At 57.8% G+C, this 16,556-nt stretch overlaps 2 protein-coding genes across 2 annotated transcripts; both read right to left on the bottom strand.

The window, feature by feature from the left end:
• Positions 1 to 121: 121 nt before the first annotated feature.
• On the bottom strand, positions 122 to 7,770 carry MRPS15 (mitochondrial ribosomal protein S15). The gene is made up of 8 exons (XM_030290407.4): positions 7,613 to 7,770; positions 6,175 to 6,237; positions 5,510 to 5,585; positions 4,727 to 4,775; positions 4,111 to 4,195; positions 2,983 to 3,041; positions 1,482 to 1,673; positions 122 to 311 (listed from the first exon to the last, which is right to left on the bottom strand). Exons 1-8 carry the CDS (start codon positions 7,674 to 7,676, stop codon positions 180 to 182), a joined length of 720 nt encoding a protein of 239 aa, XP_030146267.1. The 5' UTR covers positions 7,677 to 7,770; the 3' UTR covers positions 122 to 179.
• A 420-nt stretch (positions 7,771 to 8,190) lies between these two features.
• Positions 8,191 to 15,050, bottom strand: CSF3R (colony stimulating factor 3 receptor). The gene is made up of 16 exons (XM_072917989.1): positions 14,899 to 15,050; positions 14,071 to 14,166; positions 13,496 to 13,795; positions 13,287 to 13,410; positions 13,044 to 13,213; positions 12,204 to 12,358; positions 11,869 to 12,028; positions 11,114 to 11,196; positions 10,829 to 11,042; positions 10,516 to 10,704; positions 10,201 to 10,302; positions 9,786 to 9,932; positions 9,430 to 9,570; positions 9,212 to 9,302; positions 9,001 to 9,082; positions 8,191 to 8,707 (listed from the first exon to the last, which is right to left on the bottom strand). The coding sequence occupies exons 2-16, from the start codon at positions 14,138 to 14,140 to the stop codon at positions 8,336 to 8,338; spliced, it is 2,400 nt and encodes a 799-aa protein (XP_072774090.1). The 5' UTR covers positions 14,141 to 14,166; positions 14,899 to 15,050; the 3' UTR covers positions 8,191 to 8,335.
• Between the last annotated feature and the right edge of the window lie 1,506 nt (positions 15,051 to 16,556).

The following is a 16,556-nucleotide window of genomic DNA, read 5'->3' as shown; positions in this document are numbered from 1 at the left end:
GCTGGAGCCCCCAGGTCCTCTCACAGCCCAACCTGCCCAGCACTCAGCCTGAAATTCAACTTCAAAACCACTCAAACCACCAGCTGCCCTTCCCAAGACCACACCACAGGAGCAAAGAGGCTTCAAGTCTTTGGGCAGGTGTTTATTGTCAGCCTGTCAGTGCCAGCCTGGCTGTGCCACTACACAGGTGTCCCCTCCTGTGCCTCCTTCTCCTGCACCTGCTTCTCCTGCTGTTCCCGTGCAGCCCTTGCTCTCGCCTGCCTTTGCTTCAGTTTCTCAGCTGCTTTCAGCTTCTGCTTCTCCTGGAACACCTGTGGAAGCAGAAGGGAGAGAGATAAAGCTGCCTGCAGAGCTGCTGCCCAGGCTGTTGGCTGCAGGCAGAGCCAAATCAAATCCTCCCTCTGTGCCTTCCTTGCTTCAGGGAACCATCTGAGATTGTTCTGTTAGAGCCACCCAGTCAATCACTGAATCATTCACGTTGGAAAAGACTTCTGAGAGCACAGAGTCCAACCTGTGACTGATCCTCACCTTGTCAACCAGGCCAGAGCACTGAGTGCCATGTCTAGTCATTCCTTGGACACCTTTGGTTATCATTTAATTGGACTAAAATTTAGCATTTAAAAACCTAAGGCATGTCCAGCTTTTGGTTCTGCTCAGTTTTACCAAAATTTACTGCATGCAGCAGTTTTACTTAAAATATTCTGTACAAATCAGGAAGACAATGGGTGCACCCACGTTCCTGTTCCGAACTGCCATCAAGTTATTTCACATATTGGTTCCCATACCAGGACTTGAGAAAAAAGCTGGTTTGAGTAACACAATTTTGAGCAAACCAGTGGCCCAACCTGAAGTACCTGAGTCCAGCATGTGTCAGTGCCCATGACATAAATGTCCCCCATGGAGCTCTTGGCTGAGCTCAGGCAGTTCTCTACAGACAGGATCAAAGTCAAAGCCTGGCTTAAGAGGACTTGGCTATCAGTCTAACTGTTCTATTTCTAACTTTTATGTCGGATTAGGCCTTTTTCTAACATCTCACATTATAATATTAAAATGTTTAAAAAAAGCTATTAAAAGCAGTGACTTAAATTCCCCATATTTTAACAATGCAGTAAAAGATGTATTTAACTCTTACAACCTAACACCATCCAATTGTAAAAATATTTATCTCAAAGTTTACATACAAATACATCCTATTTGAATTTCACACAATTGCACATGCTGCATCTGCACAAGATTTACAAATTTATTCCTGGAAACTCCATCCTATTGGAAAGCAACCTGCTCTGTCCCAAGCAGTCCATGAGCTGGGCTGACATAACTTCTACCAAACTTTTAGAATTCTCTGTGGCAGGCACATTCTTCTCTCTGTGCTCCTGTATGAAAAAATCCTGACAGAGAGAAGAATGTGCCTGCCCCATTTCTCTACAAATTCATTTCCCACACTTTTGCAGAGGGGTTTTTTCTGTCCAGCTGCTCCATACCTTGATGCACAAAGCTTTCTTGACCAGCCAGCGCTTGGTGACACGGCGGGCGTAGGGCTGGGGGGGGCTGTACTGGATGTCCAGGAGCCTGCAGGTGTTCTCAAAGGTGCTGTAGTTCACCCGGCGCAGGTACCCCAGCATCTTCCTCCGCCGGTCCAGATCCATCAGCATCAGCCTGCGGTTCTTTTTGTCCTGCAAACACCCAAGGTTCACTCACTGCATCAACCTTTGGTTCTTTCTTTTTGTCCTGCAAACACCCAAGGTTCACTCACTGCATCAACCTGCGGTTCTTTTTGTCCTGCAAACACCCAAAGGTTCACTCACTGCATCAACCTTTGGTTCTTTTTGTCCTGCAAACACCCAAGGTTGACTCCACTGCAAACAGATTGTCCTGCCTGTCCAGTAATTACTGAGAATAAAGCAGATTTTGGCTGAAAGGTGAAGGACAGAATCTTAGAACAACTTCTGTTGGCAGATGCTGAGAGTGCATCAGGTCAGCACAAGCTGATCCAAGGAGATGTAATTTACTTTGCACTGGAATTGCTTTCTCCCTTCCATGGTTGCACCTTCACCTTTCCTGAAGACTGTTTTCAGCTTGTGTACAGGTTCAGGCTGTGCCAAAGCTGCAGAGAAGGTCTTCTGGCTAAAACCTGCTTCTCTTGAAGTGTGCTGCTTCAGAATAACAGAAGCATTTATCTTTGTTTTGCCAGAAATTAAATATGAAAATACTCTGTGACTTGGCTCTGACTGTCTGGCTGTTCTTTGGAAGGGCACAAGCGTAGCCTGAGCCACAGCAGTCAGGGCAATCCCTCACAGGAGACATCTCCCTGTCCTACAAAAGTGATTTATGTAAAAAATTCAGCCAAGGAATTCAGAAAGGTCCAACTTCAACACTTGGTACAGCTTCTGGTGGCTTGTAGTGAAAAGCTCAATTCTGTTCTCTTGTACCCTTCAAGTTTTCATGAGTAACAATTATGCACTACTTTCAAATGCAGTTATCAACCCATTTCCCACCTTTTACCCTGCATAAAGAATCTTTAATATCTGTTTTATGAACATAAATCCAGGCAAGATGTCTCAAATTTGGGCCTGAACCCAGGTAGCTGCAGGTAGTGGAGTGGGACATTCACACAGTGCTGTCCACCAAACGTTTCCATGAGCAGAACAAGCACAGACTTTGTGTTTGACTGCAGCTGCGTTCATTAATAAGTGAACACGAAGTGGTGAAGCCACATCTGCCGCGAGGAGAAATGGAGCTCAACTCTGCCCAAAGGAATCTGCTCAGCTGTTTTCTCCCCTGCAGTAACAAACCAGAACTCAGACCAGAGTGGGCGAGACTCCAGCTGTGCCTGAGCCAGCAGCTCCCCACACTGGCACCAGGGAGCAGCTGGAACTATTTCATAAACCTCCTTAGCAAAGCCATAATCCCCAGGATTAAAATCCTTTTGTTATAAACTGAGAAAACCACCTGAGCAGCTGTGGGCTCAGATCCCCGAGTTACCTTGGGGTGCCTCTGGAGGTGCTCCTCGAGCGTGCGTATCTTGGCAGTCAAAATAGCAACTGTAAAGGACAGAGAGAGAAGCTGTGTGAGGGCAGCAGCTTTCCCAGGTGATCCAGGATCATCTGCCTCGCTTCCAGCTGCCAGCTGAGCACTGCAGCCCCTGCAGGTACCTACAGCAGCACAGCAGGGACTGCTCGTGGCAAAACAATGCCCACAGCAAACACTGCCCACAGCAAAATGTCCACAGCAAACTGTGCCCACAGCAAAACACTGCCCACAGCAAAACAGTGCCCACAGCAAAACACTGTCCAGAAAAAAACACTGCCCACAGCAGTGTCCACAGCAGCACAACAAATACTGTCCCCAACAAGCACTGTCCACAGCAAGACACTGCCCAAAGCAGCCCCTGCCCACAGCACGGAGCACAACAAACAGGAACACACAACCTGCAGGGCTCTGACTGTTACGAGGCTGCTTAATTAGAGGGTAAGATTCTAACAACACATCATACAAATTTATATGTGAATTTATTCCTCTTGCACTCATTCAATTCCCAGTGATTTTATATTTATTTTGCCTCGTGGGATTTAAGCTCTGGGGGAGCAAACAGCAATAAAGGTTTTTATTATTTTTTCTCAGGGCAGCAGTCAGGTCTTTGGGATTTCAGTGGCATCCTGAGGAACTGAAGGGCTTTGCTGATGACAAAGGAGATGTCAGTGTTGGTCAGTGCAACATGGCCTTTGTCCCTGCCCTGTCCCCACTGTGCCTCAGCCACAGCTCTCTGATGCAGAGAAAAATTTGGGTTCTGTGGCTGAATTTGCTTCATTTTGGTAACAGCTGCAGCTCAGTGCTTCAGGTCACAGAAGCACTCCAAGCAGAATGATGCACACACTGCCTTTGGAGGGTGGATGTGGAGCAGGAATTTGGAAGCACCCCAGCAGCCTCTGCAACACTTCCAGACCTGGAGCAGTCCTGCAGGGCATCCTGCAGGCTACCTGCCTCTCAGCAGCTCTCCTGGAGGAGATTCTCCTGAGTTATACAGCAAACTGCAAGTGCTGGGGTGGGAACAGCTGAATAGAGGCAGAGATGTTTCATCTGTCAACAATACCCTTCCCTTTTTTAACTTGCCTTGCACCTCAAAGGAGCCATTGTCACTGGGAGACCTCCTGACCTTCTCCACCAGCTGCTGTGTCTTTACCTTCAGCTTCTCCTTCTGTGGGGCACAGAACAGAGGTTGTCACTGTCCCAGAACACCAGAGGTCAGAGACACTCTGCTCTCTTCCCAAACACCCAGGTAAAGGTTTTGCAATTCAGACCTTTACTTAGTGCTTTTTCATCTTTTTAAGCTGAAGTGGCAAGCATAGAGGAATGGCACAGAGATCTTTGTGCCACTTTCCTACCTGTTTGTTTTCTGGGCATATGGAAAGTAAAAATAACTTGAAGGACATCAACTGTCCAGTGCAATGGTTTCTAGAACACAGGAGGTCAGCCACGAGCAGCAACAGAAGAGCTCACTGCCCTGTCACCCCTGAATACTTTCTTCTCTCATTTTAATATGCAATTGTAGCCACTGTAGTGTGATAAATTTTAAGAGCAAACCAGATTTAACACTGTATTTCATCACCCCATATTTACAGCCACTTAAAAATACAGTAAGTGAAAGACATTTAACAACACAGACAAGACTCACATGGAGGTGTCCATTAAATCTATTTTCTTTTCAAGCAAGCAGAATGACACTGACCTGACTCGCCATTTCCAGGGACAGCAGCCGTTTCACCACGTCATCCACGCTGCAAGGAGATGGCAAATTAGCTTATAAACCAGAAACACATCTATTTAACAACACAAATGAACTCAGGTTCTCAGAACGTACTTACTTTTCTCAGCTTTAATTCACTCTACAAATTTACAGGGACAGTCCTCCCCTCCCAAACCTGACAGCCATAAACCGGTGCTCACTTTCCTAAGCATAATCATGACTTGGATTATATATAGAGTGTTATACATAGAGTAGTTTTGCTGCAAAAATATTTAACTTGAAGGCTGGTTCTTTCAGAGAGCAGTGAAAGTCACAGTCGGGCCACTGGGGGCCCTCCCTGCACCACACACGAGCAGCTCTGCATCAGAGCACAGCAGTGCTGAGCCCCAGAGCCCAAATTTGGCAGCAGCTGAACTCATGGGGAGCTGTTCAATGACACTCTCTATCACCCGAGTTCAGGACAGGCACAGGTTATTTGCAAGATGACTGTTTCTAGTATTTCAAGATTTTTTATTTTTTTTTTCTTATGGACTACAAAGCCCACAGAGGGTGTGGGCACCCAGCACTTGATCTCACATGGATTGTAATCAAGCCCTGATCATTGTCTGTCTGTAAATTTGATTTCAAACTGACTTTGCCATTTTTGTGCCCACAGAGCATTAATAACTAATTAGTGAGCAGGTGACAGCTTCCACACACCATGTGTTTGTTACATGTAAGTACAAACCCCTGGAGAGAGCAGCCATTCCCTCTCCCTCTCCATACCTGTTCATTACGGGGAGATTGGCATAATCCTTCTTCAGCATGGTGGGAGGAAGGTCATCCAGATGGCTGGGGATGTCTACAGAGACATAAACACTTGAGGGAGAGCAGGACAAAGTCAGAGCTCTGACATGCTCTGAAGGAAACTGGCTGTGTGCTCCACACAAGAAGAACTGAGCAGATTCAGCTAAGAGGGCAGGAACTGAGTGGAAAAAATTGGTTCAGTGTCTTCCCTTCAGCCCTCTGGATTTACAACATGGTGTACATATATTTACAGCAATCCACTGAGCTCAGAGATCACAGAATACCAAGAGTTTGTGCTGGAAGAGACCTTAAAGCCCATCTGATTCCACCCCCTGCCATGGCAGGGACACTTTGCACTGTCCCAGGCTGCTCCAAGCCCTGTCCAACCTGGCCTTGGGCACTTCCAGGGATCCAGGAGCAGCCACAGCTTCTCTGAGCACCCTGTGCCAGGGCTTTCCCACCCTCACAGATCTGCTGCTGACAATTGCTCATTTCCCCACACTGAGGAGGAGAGGAATTTTATGAGTAACTCCTGAGCTTGCAAGAAACTACTTCCAGAATGATTTCTGTGCCATGAGGGTTCAGCTCTGAGCATGCCAACAGCAAAATATTTAAAACATTTGGTCCTGTGGATCCTGACATACCTTTCCTCTTCTTTATCACAGGTCTGGCATAGCCCCTGGCTGCCTGGAGCACAGGACTGCAGGCTGTGGGGAGAAACAGAAAATTCAGCCTTGTGTGCACTTCTCCAGCTCTGTACAGCCAAATATTGCTTAGTGTGTGTTACTGTAGGACAGGAGAAAGCACGAGGTGTATTGCTGTTATTGTAAAGGTAAAAAAAGGAGGTTTATTTTCTGACTCCAGCATTTATAGTTTTCCAAAGCTGACAGTGGATTGGAGGGTGAAAGTGCCACACTGGACAAACTACCAGTACATCAAATTTCTCTGCCTCTATGAAGGAATGTAAAAACAATAAGCTATTTACAGAAAGTGTGTGAAAAAGTTTGCTACAAGAATGTAAACTCAGAAGGCTTTAGAAAATTTTAAAAAATCAGGGCAAGAGGCGTGTGTGGGGTCAGGGCACTGAGGCTCTGGGTGATCAGAGGCAGATCTTTAGTCCCAGAGGTGTGTGGGGTCGCTCAGGGTGGCTCTCACACGGTGCTGACACAAACCAAGCTCTGCTGTCTCAGAGTGGGCAAATGACAGGGCTGGAGCAGCAGAACTGACTGCACGCACTGAGTTATTTCTACTGAGCAGAGGGAGGGCACCCCCGGGCAAACGAGTTCATTTAGAGAGTTTAAACGGCTGAATTAACAGATTAATTAATCTCATTAGTGACCTGGATGGGCTGCTCTGGCCCACCGTAGTGTCAGAGCTCAGGGGCAGTGGCACCTGGGGGGACAACCTCTGACACAGACGTGAATATTCAAGAACAAACTCCCGATCTCAACCTTTCCAAACTTGCAGGATTTCTCCAAAACTACAGTGGTCAGCAACTAGGAACCTGTGTGATCTTAGAGCCCCAATCCTCACCTCTAAGCACATCCCCAGAGCCTGGGGAAATGATTTCTTTTTCCCATGGAAAATGGACTTTAATTGCGGCCACTCGCCCTGGCCCACAGTGGCCTCCTGACCTCAACATTTCTCATTTTTGCAGGATTTCTCCAAAACGACAGATGTCAGCAACTAGACGCCTGGGTGATCTTAGAGCCCCAAACAGCAGGAACTAGGAACCTGTGTGATCTTAGAGCCACCTCTAAGCACACCCCCAGAGCCTGCAGAAATGCCAGTGCTCCTTCAGGGCCCTGCTGGGGACCAGCACCTGCTTCAGGCCACTCGCCGTGCCCGGCTCGGCCACCCGCGTTCCGAGGGACCCCCAAGGTCATAATGGCAACAAACCCGACCTGTCTCGTTTCGGGGGACAGACCACGAACCCGCCGTGTGCCCCCCTGAGTACCCCCGGCCCCAGACCGCCCTTTCCCCGCAACCTCAGCTCCCGCCGCGGCCCCGGCCGCTCCCAATTCCTCCATCGGGAGTTCCCAGCCTCCCTCCCAGCGGCCTCCCGACCCCCGCGGCCCTCACCGGGCTGTGCCCTGCCCAGCAGGGCGGGCCAGGCGCGGCCCGGCCGGGCCAGCAGCGCCAGCATGGCCCGAGTCACCGGCCCGCCGCCATGGGCGCCGCCATCTTGCCCAGGCGCCACTGCCGAGCGCCGACACGGCGCAGGGAGGGAGCGAACGCCGAGCGAGTCGATGGCCGTCCGGGATCCCGGTCCCGGTCCCCTATCCGTCCCCATCCTCGTCCCGGTGCCCTAACTGTCCCCGTCCCCATCCAGGTCTCATCGCCATCTCCGTACCCGTCTCGGTTTCGTTTCCTACCGGTTCCCGTCCTCGTCCCAGTCCCGATCCCCGTCCTGCCCCCGTCCCCATGCCCATGCCCATCCCCATCCCTATCCACATCCACATTCCCATTCCCATCCCCGTCTCGGTCCCGTCCCCATCCCCATCCCCATCCCCATCCCCGTCCCCATCCCCATCCCCATCCCCATCCCCATCCCCATCCCCGTCCCCATCCCCATCCCCATCCCCATCCCCATCCCCATTCCCGTCCCCGTCCTGTCCCATCCCTATCCCCGCTCCCTTCCCGCAGAGACACCCGGGCTGTTCTCAGCACGTCCCCGTTTATTTCGGAGGGAGCCGTTCGGCAGGGCACACGCACACAGAGGGGCTGGAGCCGGGCAGCGCCCCGGGGTTCGGTGGGCACCCCGGGGCTGCCGCTGGCGGAGCCGCTGCCCGGTTCTACCCCGCGCTAGTCCGCCCGGCACTCGTGCAGCTCCTCGTTGCCGCCGATGCGGAGCCCCTGCAGCAGCGGGAAGGTGGCGGGGGGCTCCTCCAGGAACCCCCAGTCCCCTCCGCCACCATCGCCGCGGCCTCGCAGGTTCTCGTAGGAGCGGGGAGCGGGCTCGGGGAGCAGCCGCTGCCCCCGGTACCCCGCGGGCCCCACCCGCGCGTACTGCACGGGCTCCCCGGGGCCCTCCTGCCGCACGTAGGGCCGCGGGGTACCGGGGGGCTCCTTCCCCGGTTCCTTCCCCGGTTCCTTCCCCGCTTCCCCTTCCAGCACGGTCACCGTGGAGATGGCGGCGGGGCCGGGCTCCCTGGCGGCCGGGACCTGGAGCGGCTCCTGGGGAGCAGCGGGAGGTCACGGGCGGTGCCAGCCGTCCCTGCTGTCCCTCCCGGTGCCACCGTCCCTGCTGTCCCTCCCGGTGCCAGCCGTCCCTGCTGTCCCTCCCGGGGCCAGCCGTCCCTGCTGTCCCTCCCGGTGCCACCGTCCCTGCTGTCCCTCCCGGTGCCAGCCGTCCCTGCTGTCCCTCCCGGTGCCACCGTCCCTGCTGTCCCTCCCGGTGCCAGCCGTCCCTGCTGTCCCTCCCGGGGCCGTGTGCCGGTGGGCACCGGGGAGCAGCCGCCCGGTCTCACCTGCGGCGCCGCTGCCGGCACCCACTTGCCCAGGCTGCTGTTGGCGGGGTCGGGGACGCTGGGCCAGAGCTGCTCCTTCATCCTGGGGACCGCGGGGATGAGGGCACTCAGCGAGGCGGGCTGCCATGGGTGGCCTCAGGGCTGGACCGGCTCCCGGTGGGTGTCAGCGCTCCAAGGCCACCCTGTCCCACCCAGGGCTCTGCTAACTCACCGCTCGTTCTTCTGGAAGCAGATGAGCAACACCATGAGGCCGACGAAGACCAGCCCCAGGCTCAGGAAGAGGAACTGGATCTCGGTGTCATCTGGGAAGAGGGACAGGGTGGCAGGGAGCTGCAGTGGGCACTGCCAGCTGTGCAGTGCCATGAGGCAGGACCAGGAGCTGCAGGTCCCCTCCCTCGTCCCCTCGGCCCGGGTGGCCGCAGCCCTCACCCAGCGCTGTGGTCACCAGTGTCAGGCTGGTGCCGTTGGTGCTGCCAGCAGCCGTGGAGGCCATGATGTGCACCTTGTACAGGGTTGATGGCTTCAGCCCCCGGATGGCGAAGGAGCTGAGGGAAGGAGTCACGGTGGCACCTGGGGACGCACGGGGCTGTCGGTGTGGCAGATTTCCCCCACCTGGACAGCCCCCCACAGCTCACCCCACAGGTCTCTGCTGGCAGGCAGCCCTGTGAGGGGCCCACAGAACTGCCTGACCCTCTCTGAGAAGGACACAGGGACTCCTGGTATCTCCACCCAGAATATGAGGTGGGACAGAGGGAAAGGTCAGTGGTGCTGTGGGCAGCACTCACTGGCCACGTTGGTGATGCTGCTGGCCCAGAAGATGGTGTAGCTGGTGATGAAGCCGTTCTGCATCTCCACTGGCAGCGGCTCCCAGCACAGCTCAGCCTCTGACTTGCTGATCCTCTTCAGGTGGAGCTTGGGGGCATGGGATGGTGCTGGAAAGAGCAGGACAAGGGGGACCAAGTGCTGAGCAGAGCCACTGCCTCGGGTGGGAGCTGATAGGGAGGGTCCCACTCCCAAAGTGTGGGTGTCAGGAGCTGCCCATGCTGCAGGGGGGCTGAGAGCACACTCCGAGATGAGACAAATCCAGCCCCCCAAGCTGAGCTCTTTAGAACAGCCCCTGGATTTGGGGTACATGGGGAAGAGGTTGTTCCTCCTTTTGGAAGGGCAAAGTCCTGGTGGTGGGGCACCCTTCCCACGTACCCTTCTGCTGGGAGTAGGCTGTGGTGTGCACGGGCACCCCGACCGTGCCCTCGTAGAGGGGGTACAGTGAGATGTTGTAGCGCTGGAAAGGCTCGATGCCATCTGCAATGGAGAGCAGAGGGGGCTGGGAGCTCAGGCCCTGGCTGCTGAGACCCCCCAGCACCAGCCCACCGACCCTGGGGGTGCATCCAGAGGGAGGAGGGAGGGAGGGAAGTGGGCTGGGGGCACGGCTTGGTCCTGGTTTGGTCAGGATGGGTGCCAGCCCCCTGGGACAGCTGACCAAGGGGTCAGGGCTCCCTGGCAGCCCCCACTTACCCTGGATAAGGGCTCTGGTGGCTGTCCCGTCACGCTCCATCTGCCAGCAGGCGCTGCAGTGCCCAGGCTCGGCTGTCACCCGCTGCCACTCCAGCACGTAGGCGCTCACCGGGGCCGGCGGTGCCTCCCAGTGCACCCAGAGGCTGCGCTCGCCCCCGGGCACAGCCCGGAGCCCGGCCAGGGGCTGCCCTGCGTGGGACAAGCAGGCGGGGTGGCAGGAGAGGGGAGCACCTCCCCGGTGCAGCCGGGTTTGGCGTCTGCCCTGTTCTCAGAGCCCCGGGGGACGCACGGGGGGTTCGGGCACTGCCCCCACCTTTCCTCTCCAGCAGGGTGACCTCGGTGGGTGCCGCCTCGCCGGCGGAGTTGTAGGCTGCCAGATAGACCCTCCCGGTGGCCGCGGGCACCGAGAAGTTGCACTGGGTGCGGGTGGTGTTGCAGAGGGTCGGGGGGTCCCTGCCCCTCCTCCGGGGGCTCAGGGTGACGCGGTAGCCCAGCACTCGCCCGTTGGCTTCCCGCTGCCGTGGGGCCTGGTGCGGGCAGGGGTGTGGGTGGCAGTCCCATGGGGATTTCAGGGATGCCCCCGGCCGCCCCTGCTCACCTTCCAGCGCAGCTGCACCTCCAGCCGCCCCCCGGGCCCGGCCGGCTGAGCCCCCCACCAGGCGTCCAGCTTCCCTGCGGGGGCTGCAACGGGACGGGAGGGAGAGGCTGAGAGCCGTGTGGCTGTGTCCCCAGCACTGTGCTGTGTGTCCTCAGTGCTGTGCTGTGTGTCCCCAGCTCTGCCCTGTGTCCCCAGCGCTGTGCCCTGTGTCCCCAGCACTGTGCTGTGTGTCCCCAGCGCTGTGCTGTGTGTCCCCAGTGCTCTGCCCTGTGTCCCCAGCACTGTGCCCTGTGTCCCCAGTGCTCTGCTCTGTGTCCCCAGCATTGTGCCCTGTGTCCCCAGCATTGTGCCCTGTGTCCCCAGCACCGTGCCATGTGTCCCCAGTGCTGTGCTGTGTGTCCCCAGTGCTGTGCTGTGTGTCCCCAGCTCTGCCCCGTGTCCCCAGCGCTGTGCTGTGTGTCCCCAGTGCTCTGCCCTGTGTCCCCAGTTCCCCAGTGCTGTGCCCTGTGTCACCAGTGCTGTGCTGTGTGTCCCCAGTGCTGTGCTGTGTGTCCCCAGCTCTGCCCTGTGTCCCCAGCGCTGTGCTGTGTGTCCCCAGTGCTCTGCCCTGTGTCCCCAGTGCTGTGCTGTGTGTCCCCAGCGCTGTGCCATGTGTCCCCAGCTCTGTGCCATGTGTCCCCAGCACCGTGCCATGTGTCCCCAGCGCTGTGCTGTCTGCTCGGGCAGAGGGGACCCCGCAGGTTACTCTCTCTCACCTTTCTCATGGGTGGTGTAGTTCCTGACTGGGCTCCACTCGCTCCAGGAGGCCAAAGCTGTCGCTGAGCTCCGCCGGCAGCGCATCTGGAAGCGGTACCGCGTGCCGAAGAGGAACCCGCAGCGCTGCGCCGAGCCGGCCTGGCCGATGATGCCGGTGACCTGGGGCAGCAGGAACGGGGCTGTGCTGGCTCCTGCCTCGGGCAGGGCCGGCCCTGCCCTGGGCTCAGGGCACACCTTGCTGTCCCACTCACATGGGGACCCTTCTGCTCCCGCTGCTTGGAGCAGAGGGAGGGTCCTGGCTCCTGCCCGGTCCCCCTGCCCCAGCAGCACTCACCAGGGCCCAGGCAGAGTCCTCGGGTGCCCGGTAGCGCAGCTCACACTGCAGCTCCATGTGCTCCGTGCCCCACGCCACGTCCCAGGCCAGGGCAATGCAGTCGGTCTGGAAGGGGATGGACTGGATGCTCTGCAGCGTTGGGGGGTCCAGCTTGGCTGTAGGAAGGGCAGGGGACAGTTGGAGAGGTGTGTGGTGGGCAGTGCCCAGAGCCATGACCTCACATGTTCCTGTTGTTCATGCCAGGGTGCTGCTGCAGGAAATGGGGGAAATCACCCCAAAACATGTACGAGAATGGCTGTGGGCAAGGGACAGGAGCCAGAGTGTGTGCCTCTGCTTGGGATGGAGTAATGCCCATGGGAGCAACACTGGCACAGCTCTGCATTAATGCCTATGCAGAGAAAACAGATTCCATGGGGCCTGACGCCTGGAACACCCCACATTTGGGTAGGCTTGGGGGTGAGTGTGGCACAGGCATGGCAGAGCTCAGCTGGTTCCTGGGCAACCCTTCCCCAGCCCCAGATCAGGGAGGATAAGTCTCTCCATCTGGGAAGGCTCCTTTTATAAATAGTTTATAGGCACTGGATCCATTATTAATAGAGCTGCTGAATAAATGGGTAATCAATTGCTGCAGGAGCTGTGGAGTGCAGCAGGTCAACTGGCAGCTCATAACCCGCCGTGTGTGCTGCTCACTCAACGCGGCGCTGGCACCGATTCATCCCGGCAGGACATCCATCACGGAGCTGCCCGTAAAACGGGCCCTCACGTGCTTTAATGTCCCTTTAATACCCCTGTCACCGCTGACGAGCTTCCCTGGCCCCTGACCTCTGCGCTGTCACTCACCCACGTCCATGGGGTCGATGCAGAGGCGCTCGGACTCGGCCGTGCCCAGGGCGTTGGTGGCGGACACCCAGATCTCCATTTGCCGGTACAGCTGGAGCAGCTGGCGGGGCACGGTGCAGTGGCTGTGCCCTCCTCGCGGGGTGCAGCCCGTCACTGCCTGGGCTCCGCTCCTGTGGCAGACAGGGCATGGGCTCGGGGTCCTTGCTCTGGGGTTTGGCAGGGGAGCACGGCCCCGGGACTTACCCCGTGCATTTCAGCACGACGCTGGTGGGGAGGTGGCTGTTGGTCCCCTGCTCCCATCGGCACGTCAGCCCGTAGTCATTGAGGTTCAGGACACAGCTGAGGTTGAGGGGCTTTGCAGGAGGGTCTGGGGGAGAACAGCCAGGAAAGAGCCTGAGCAAGTGCCTGTCCCTGCTGGAGAGGAGGGTGACCCACAGTGGCAGCAGACTTACAGCCCGCCCTGATCTCGGCCACGCCAACGCGCTGCTTGGTCCCATTCCACTCCACACAGCAGAACAGCCTGGCCTGTGTGAGGTTGAACCGGGGCAGGGTGAGGTTGGACACCTCGGTGCCTCCTGGACCCTGGTGCTGGCTCCCAGCCACAAGCTTGTTGTCCAGCATCCAGCTGATCCGGACCTTCCCCTGCTCCAAGCCGTGGCACAGCTCTCTCTGGATGGTGCAGGATGCCGTGACAGCCGAGCCCAGGGGCACAACGCGGGGGCTCACAGCCACTGAGGCACAGCCCAGTGTCCCTGCGGGCAGGAAAAACATGTCACATCCTGGGCACAGCTGTGACAAAGCCATCTCAGCTCCTCAGCACCCAGGCAGGGTATAGGGACGAGCCTCTTCCCTTAGATGGGCCCCCCTCTCCGGAGAGGAAGAGCCAAGCGTTGGGCAAGGCACCAGTACATGCCAGGCCCCATCCTGCCCGTGCTGCCCCGTTCCTGCCCACCCCGGGGCCCGGCCAGCCCGGCTGGGCACACGGTGCTGCGGGTGGGTGGGACAGGACACGATGGACCGCACTCACCGCCCAGGTGGAGGAGCAGGAGCAGGGAGAGCTGCCGCAGGAAGGGTGTCCCAGCACCGCGCCTGGCCATGGTCTCCTCCGTGGCTTTGGCATCACCTGGAGCGGAGAAAGCGCCTTTTCCTGGGGGTCGGCGAGGGCTGGGGACGAGGTGGGCTGAAGGAGCCGGGCTCCATTGTCAGCGGCTTTTCCTGGAGCTGAATGTCCTTTCGCTGCCAGCGTCAGCCCTTCCCGCAGCCCTTCTGACACCTCCGCCCCCGGCTCGCCGCCGCCGCCGCCGTGGGAAGCGCAGCGGAGAGACCGGAACGCCGGTCCCCCAACACCGCCCTCACCCCGCACCCCATCCCGGCCACAGCACCCTGTGCCCGGCCGCAGGCACGGGCTGATTTGATCTCCGCTATCTCCAGCCGCTGCCGGGCAGAGATTTGCGGTTTGAGGGCGGGTGAGGGCGGCGGAGGGCGATAAGATGGAGAGAGAAGCGAATGACCGACAGCAGCAGAGCGGGACTGGCCGGGCTGCGGGGTCTGCGGGGTCCCCTCCCGGCTGTCCCCTGCCTGCCGCTGGGAATGGCCCTGCGAGCGGCGGCTGCCTCTGCCCTGCCCCGATCCTCTGCCCCGGATGGGTCCCAGACACGTTCGTGGTCCAGGAGGAGCTGCCCACACTGTGCCCATCTCCGGGTGCCCCCCAGGCCAACATCCCGAGGGAGGCAAAGCGCTCGAGTGTGGCAGGGGGACAGCGGCCACCCCATGGCACTCAGCAGAGCGGCCACGGACCAGATGCTGCTCGGTGGGACCTGAGTGACACCCACCCCTACCTCACCTCCACCCCTACCTCGCCTCCGCCCGTGCCTCTCTCGGTGCCCGGTGTGCCCGGCCGCCGCTCACCGCCCGCTCCGAGCCCGGGGCTCCGGCGGCGGGCGGCTGGCCGTGCTCGGCGTGTTTGCTAACATGCTGCTTTCCCCGTTAGTTCCTCAAAACCAGGGCCGTTCGTTAGTTGCTGTGACGCTCTGAAGAAGGTGATTGCAAAACATTTCCCTGAAGTCTGCCATCCCCTCGCTGGCCGCAGGCAGGAAAGCCCAGGGGGTGCGGGCACCCTGAGCAGCGCCCGGCCTCCACCCTGCCCGCTCCTGGGCACGGCTTGGCACAGCCGGGATGGGGCACGGACAGTGAGGAACTGCCCTGGGGCCACCGGGCTGGGCTGGGCAACACGGCCCAGGGACGCTGGGGAAAGTGGCAGCAGGCCATGGGCCAGGGGATGAGCAACTCAAGGGGCAGGAGGCAAACCCAGCTGTGTGGTGCCACCTTGGAGCAGCTCGCATCCCCATGCCCGTGTCCGTGCCCATGTCTGTGGCAAGCACATTTCTCTCCCTCTCAGGATTTTCATAGAGGTGCACAGAGAGAAATGACAGAGAAAACAATTTCTATTTCTGCTCCTTGTTTTTCCCATGTGGAATGTGTTTGGAGAATTGTTTACCTGGGGTGATGCTTGGTTGGATTATGGTGAGGATTGTTTGAGCCTGGTGGCCAATCCAACCCACCTGGGGCTGGACTCTCCAGAGAGGGTCACGAGTTGTGTGGGGGTTAGAGTCAGAGAAAGTAGTATGTAGTTTTAGTATCCTCCTTTTATATAGTATATTAATGTATTTTAGCATAGTTATAATAAAGAAATCATTCAGCCTTCTGAATTGAGTCAGACATCGTCATTTCTTCCCATTGGGTTCGCCTGCCTTTACAATACATGTCCTGGGGTGTGCAGCCCACAAGATGCCCGAGGGCAACCCGTGGCATGGTGTTCCCAGCAGTACATCCCAGTACTGACCATTAACCCGTGTTCTTCCACAGCTCCTTGCCTGGGGCCGTGCCGAGCTGCCGTGCCCACCCGTGCCAGGCTGGAGCCCAGCCCCGGCGGGGAATCCCGTGTCTGGAGGGATGGGGCTGGCATGGGAATAAACAGAAGTTTGCTCAACCCTCACACACTCGCGGCCTTCGCAACCACGGCGGCTGTTGTGCAAAGAGCTGTTTACGCTGGGCTGGGGCGGTGGTGTATCTCCACGCCACCGGGCTCACACAGCCAAAAGTGCTGCCAAACTGGGGGCCAGAGCAGCCCTGGCAGCGGGGGGTGTTGGTGTGGTGGGACCCCAGCCTGGGCAGATCCGGCTTTGCCTCCTGCAGAGCCGGGCGCTGGCCGGGGGGATTCCCTGGGGCTCTCACCACCGACCTCACAAACCCGACAGCCCAAGCAAAGGCACTTTCCCCTAAATCTGCCCTGCTTGTAACGGGTCAGGCTGCTGGTGGGAGTGGGGTGAGGGCTCAGCACCCTGGGCTGGGGCACGGGGGCCGATGCCCGCTGCCTGCCCGGGCCGGGGGAGCTGCCGTCCCAACATTTCCCCGGGGTGTAGCAGCCCCCAGCCCCTGGGGACGGAGCCGGTGCCTGCGGGCTGTTTCCCAGCCGAGCAGGACTGTCCCTGGGTAGCCATGGTGACCTGGGCA

The sequence above is a fragment of the Taeniopygia guttata genome, chromosome 23 (assembly GCF_048771995.1).
Source record: "Taeniopygia guttata chromosome 23, bTaeGut7.mat, whole genome shotgun sequence".
Taxonomy (NCBI): Eukaryota; Metazoa; Chordata; class Aves; order Passeriformes; family Estrildidae; genus Taeniopygia; species Taeniopygia guttata.
The sequence above is the reverse complement of the archived record's forward strand: the minus strand, read 5'-3'. Positions and strand labels throughout refer to the sequence as shown.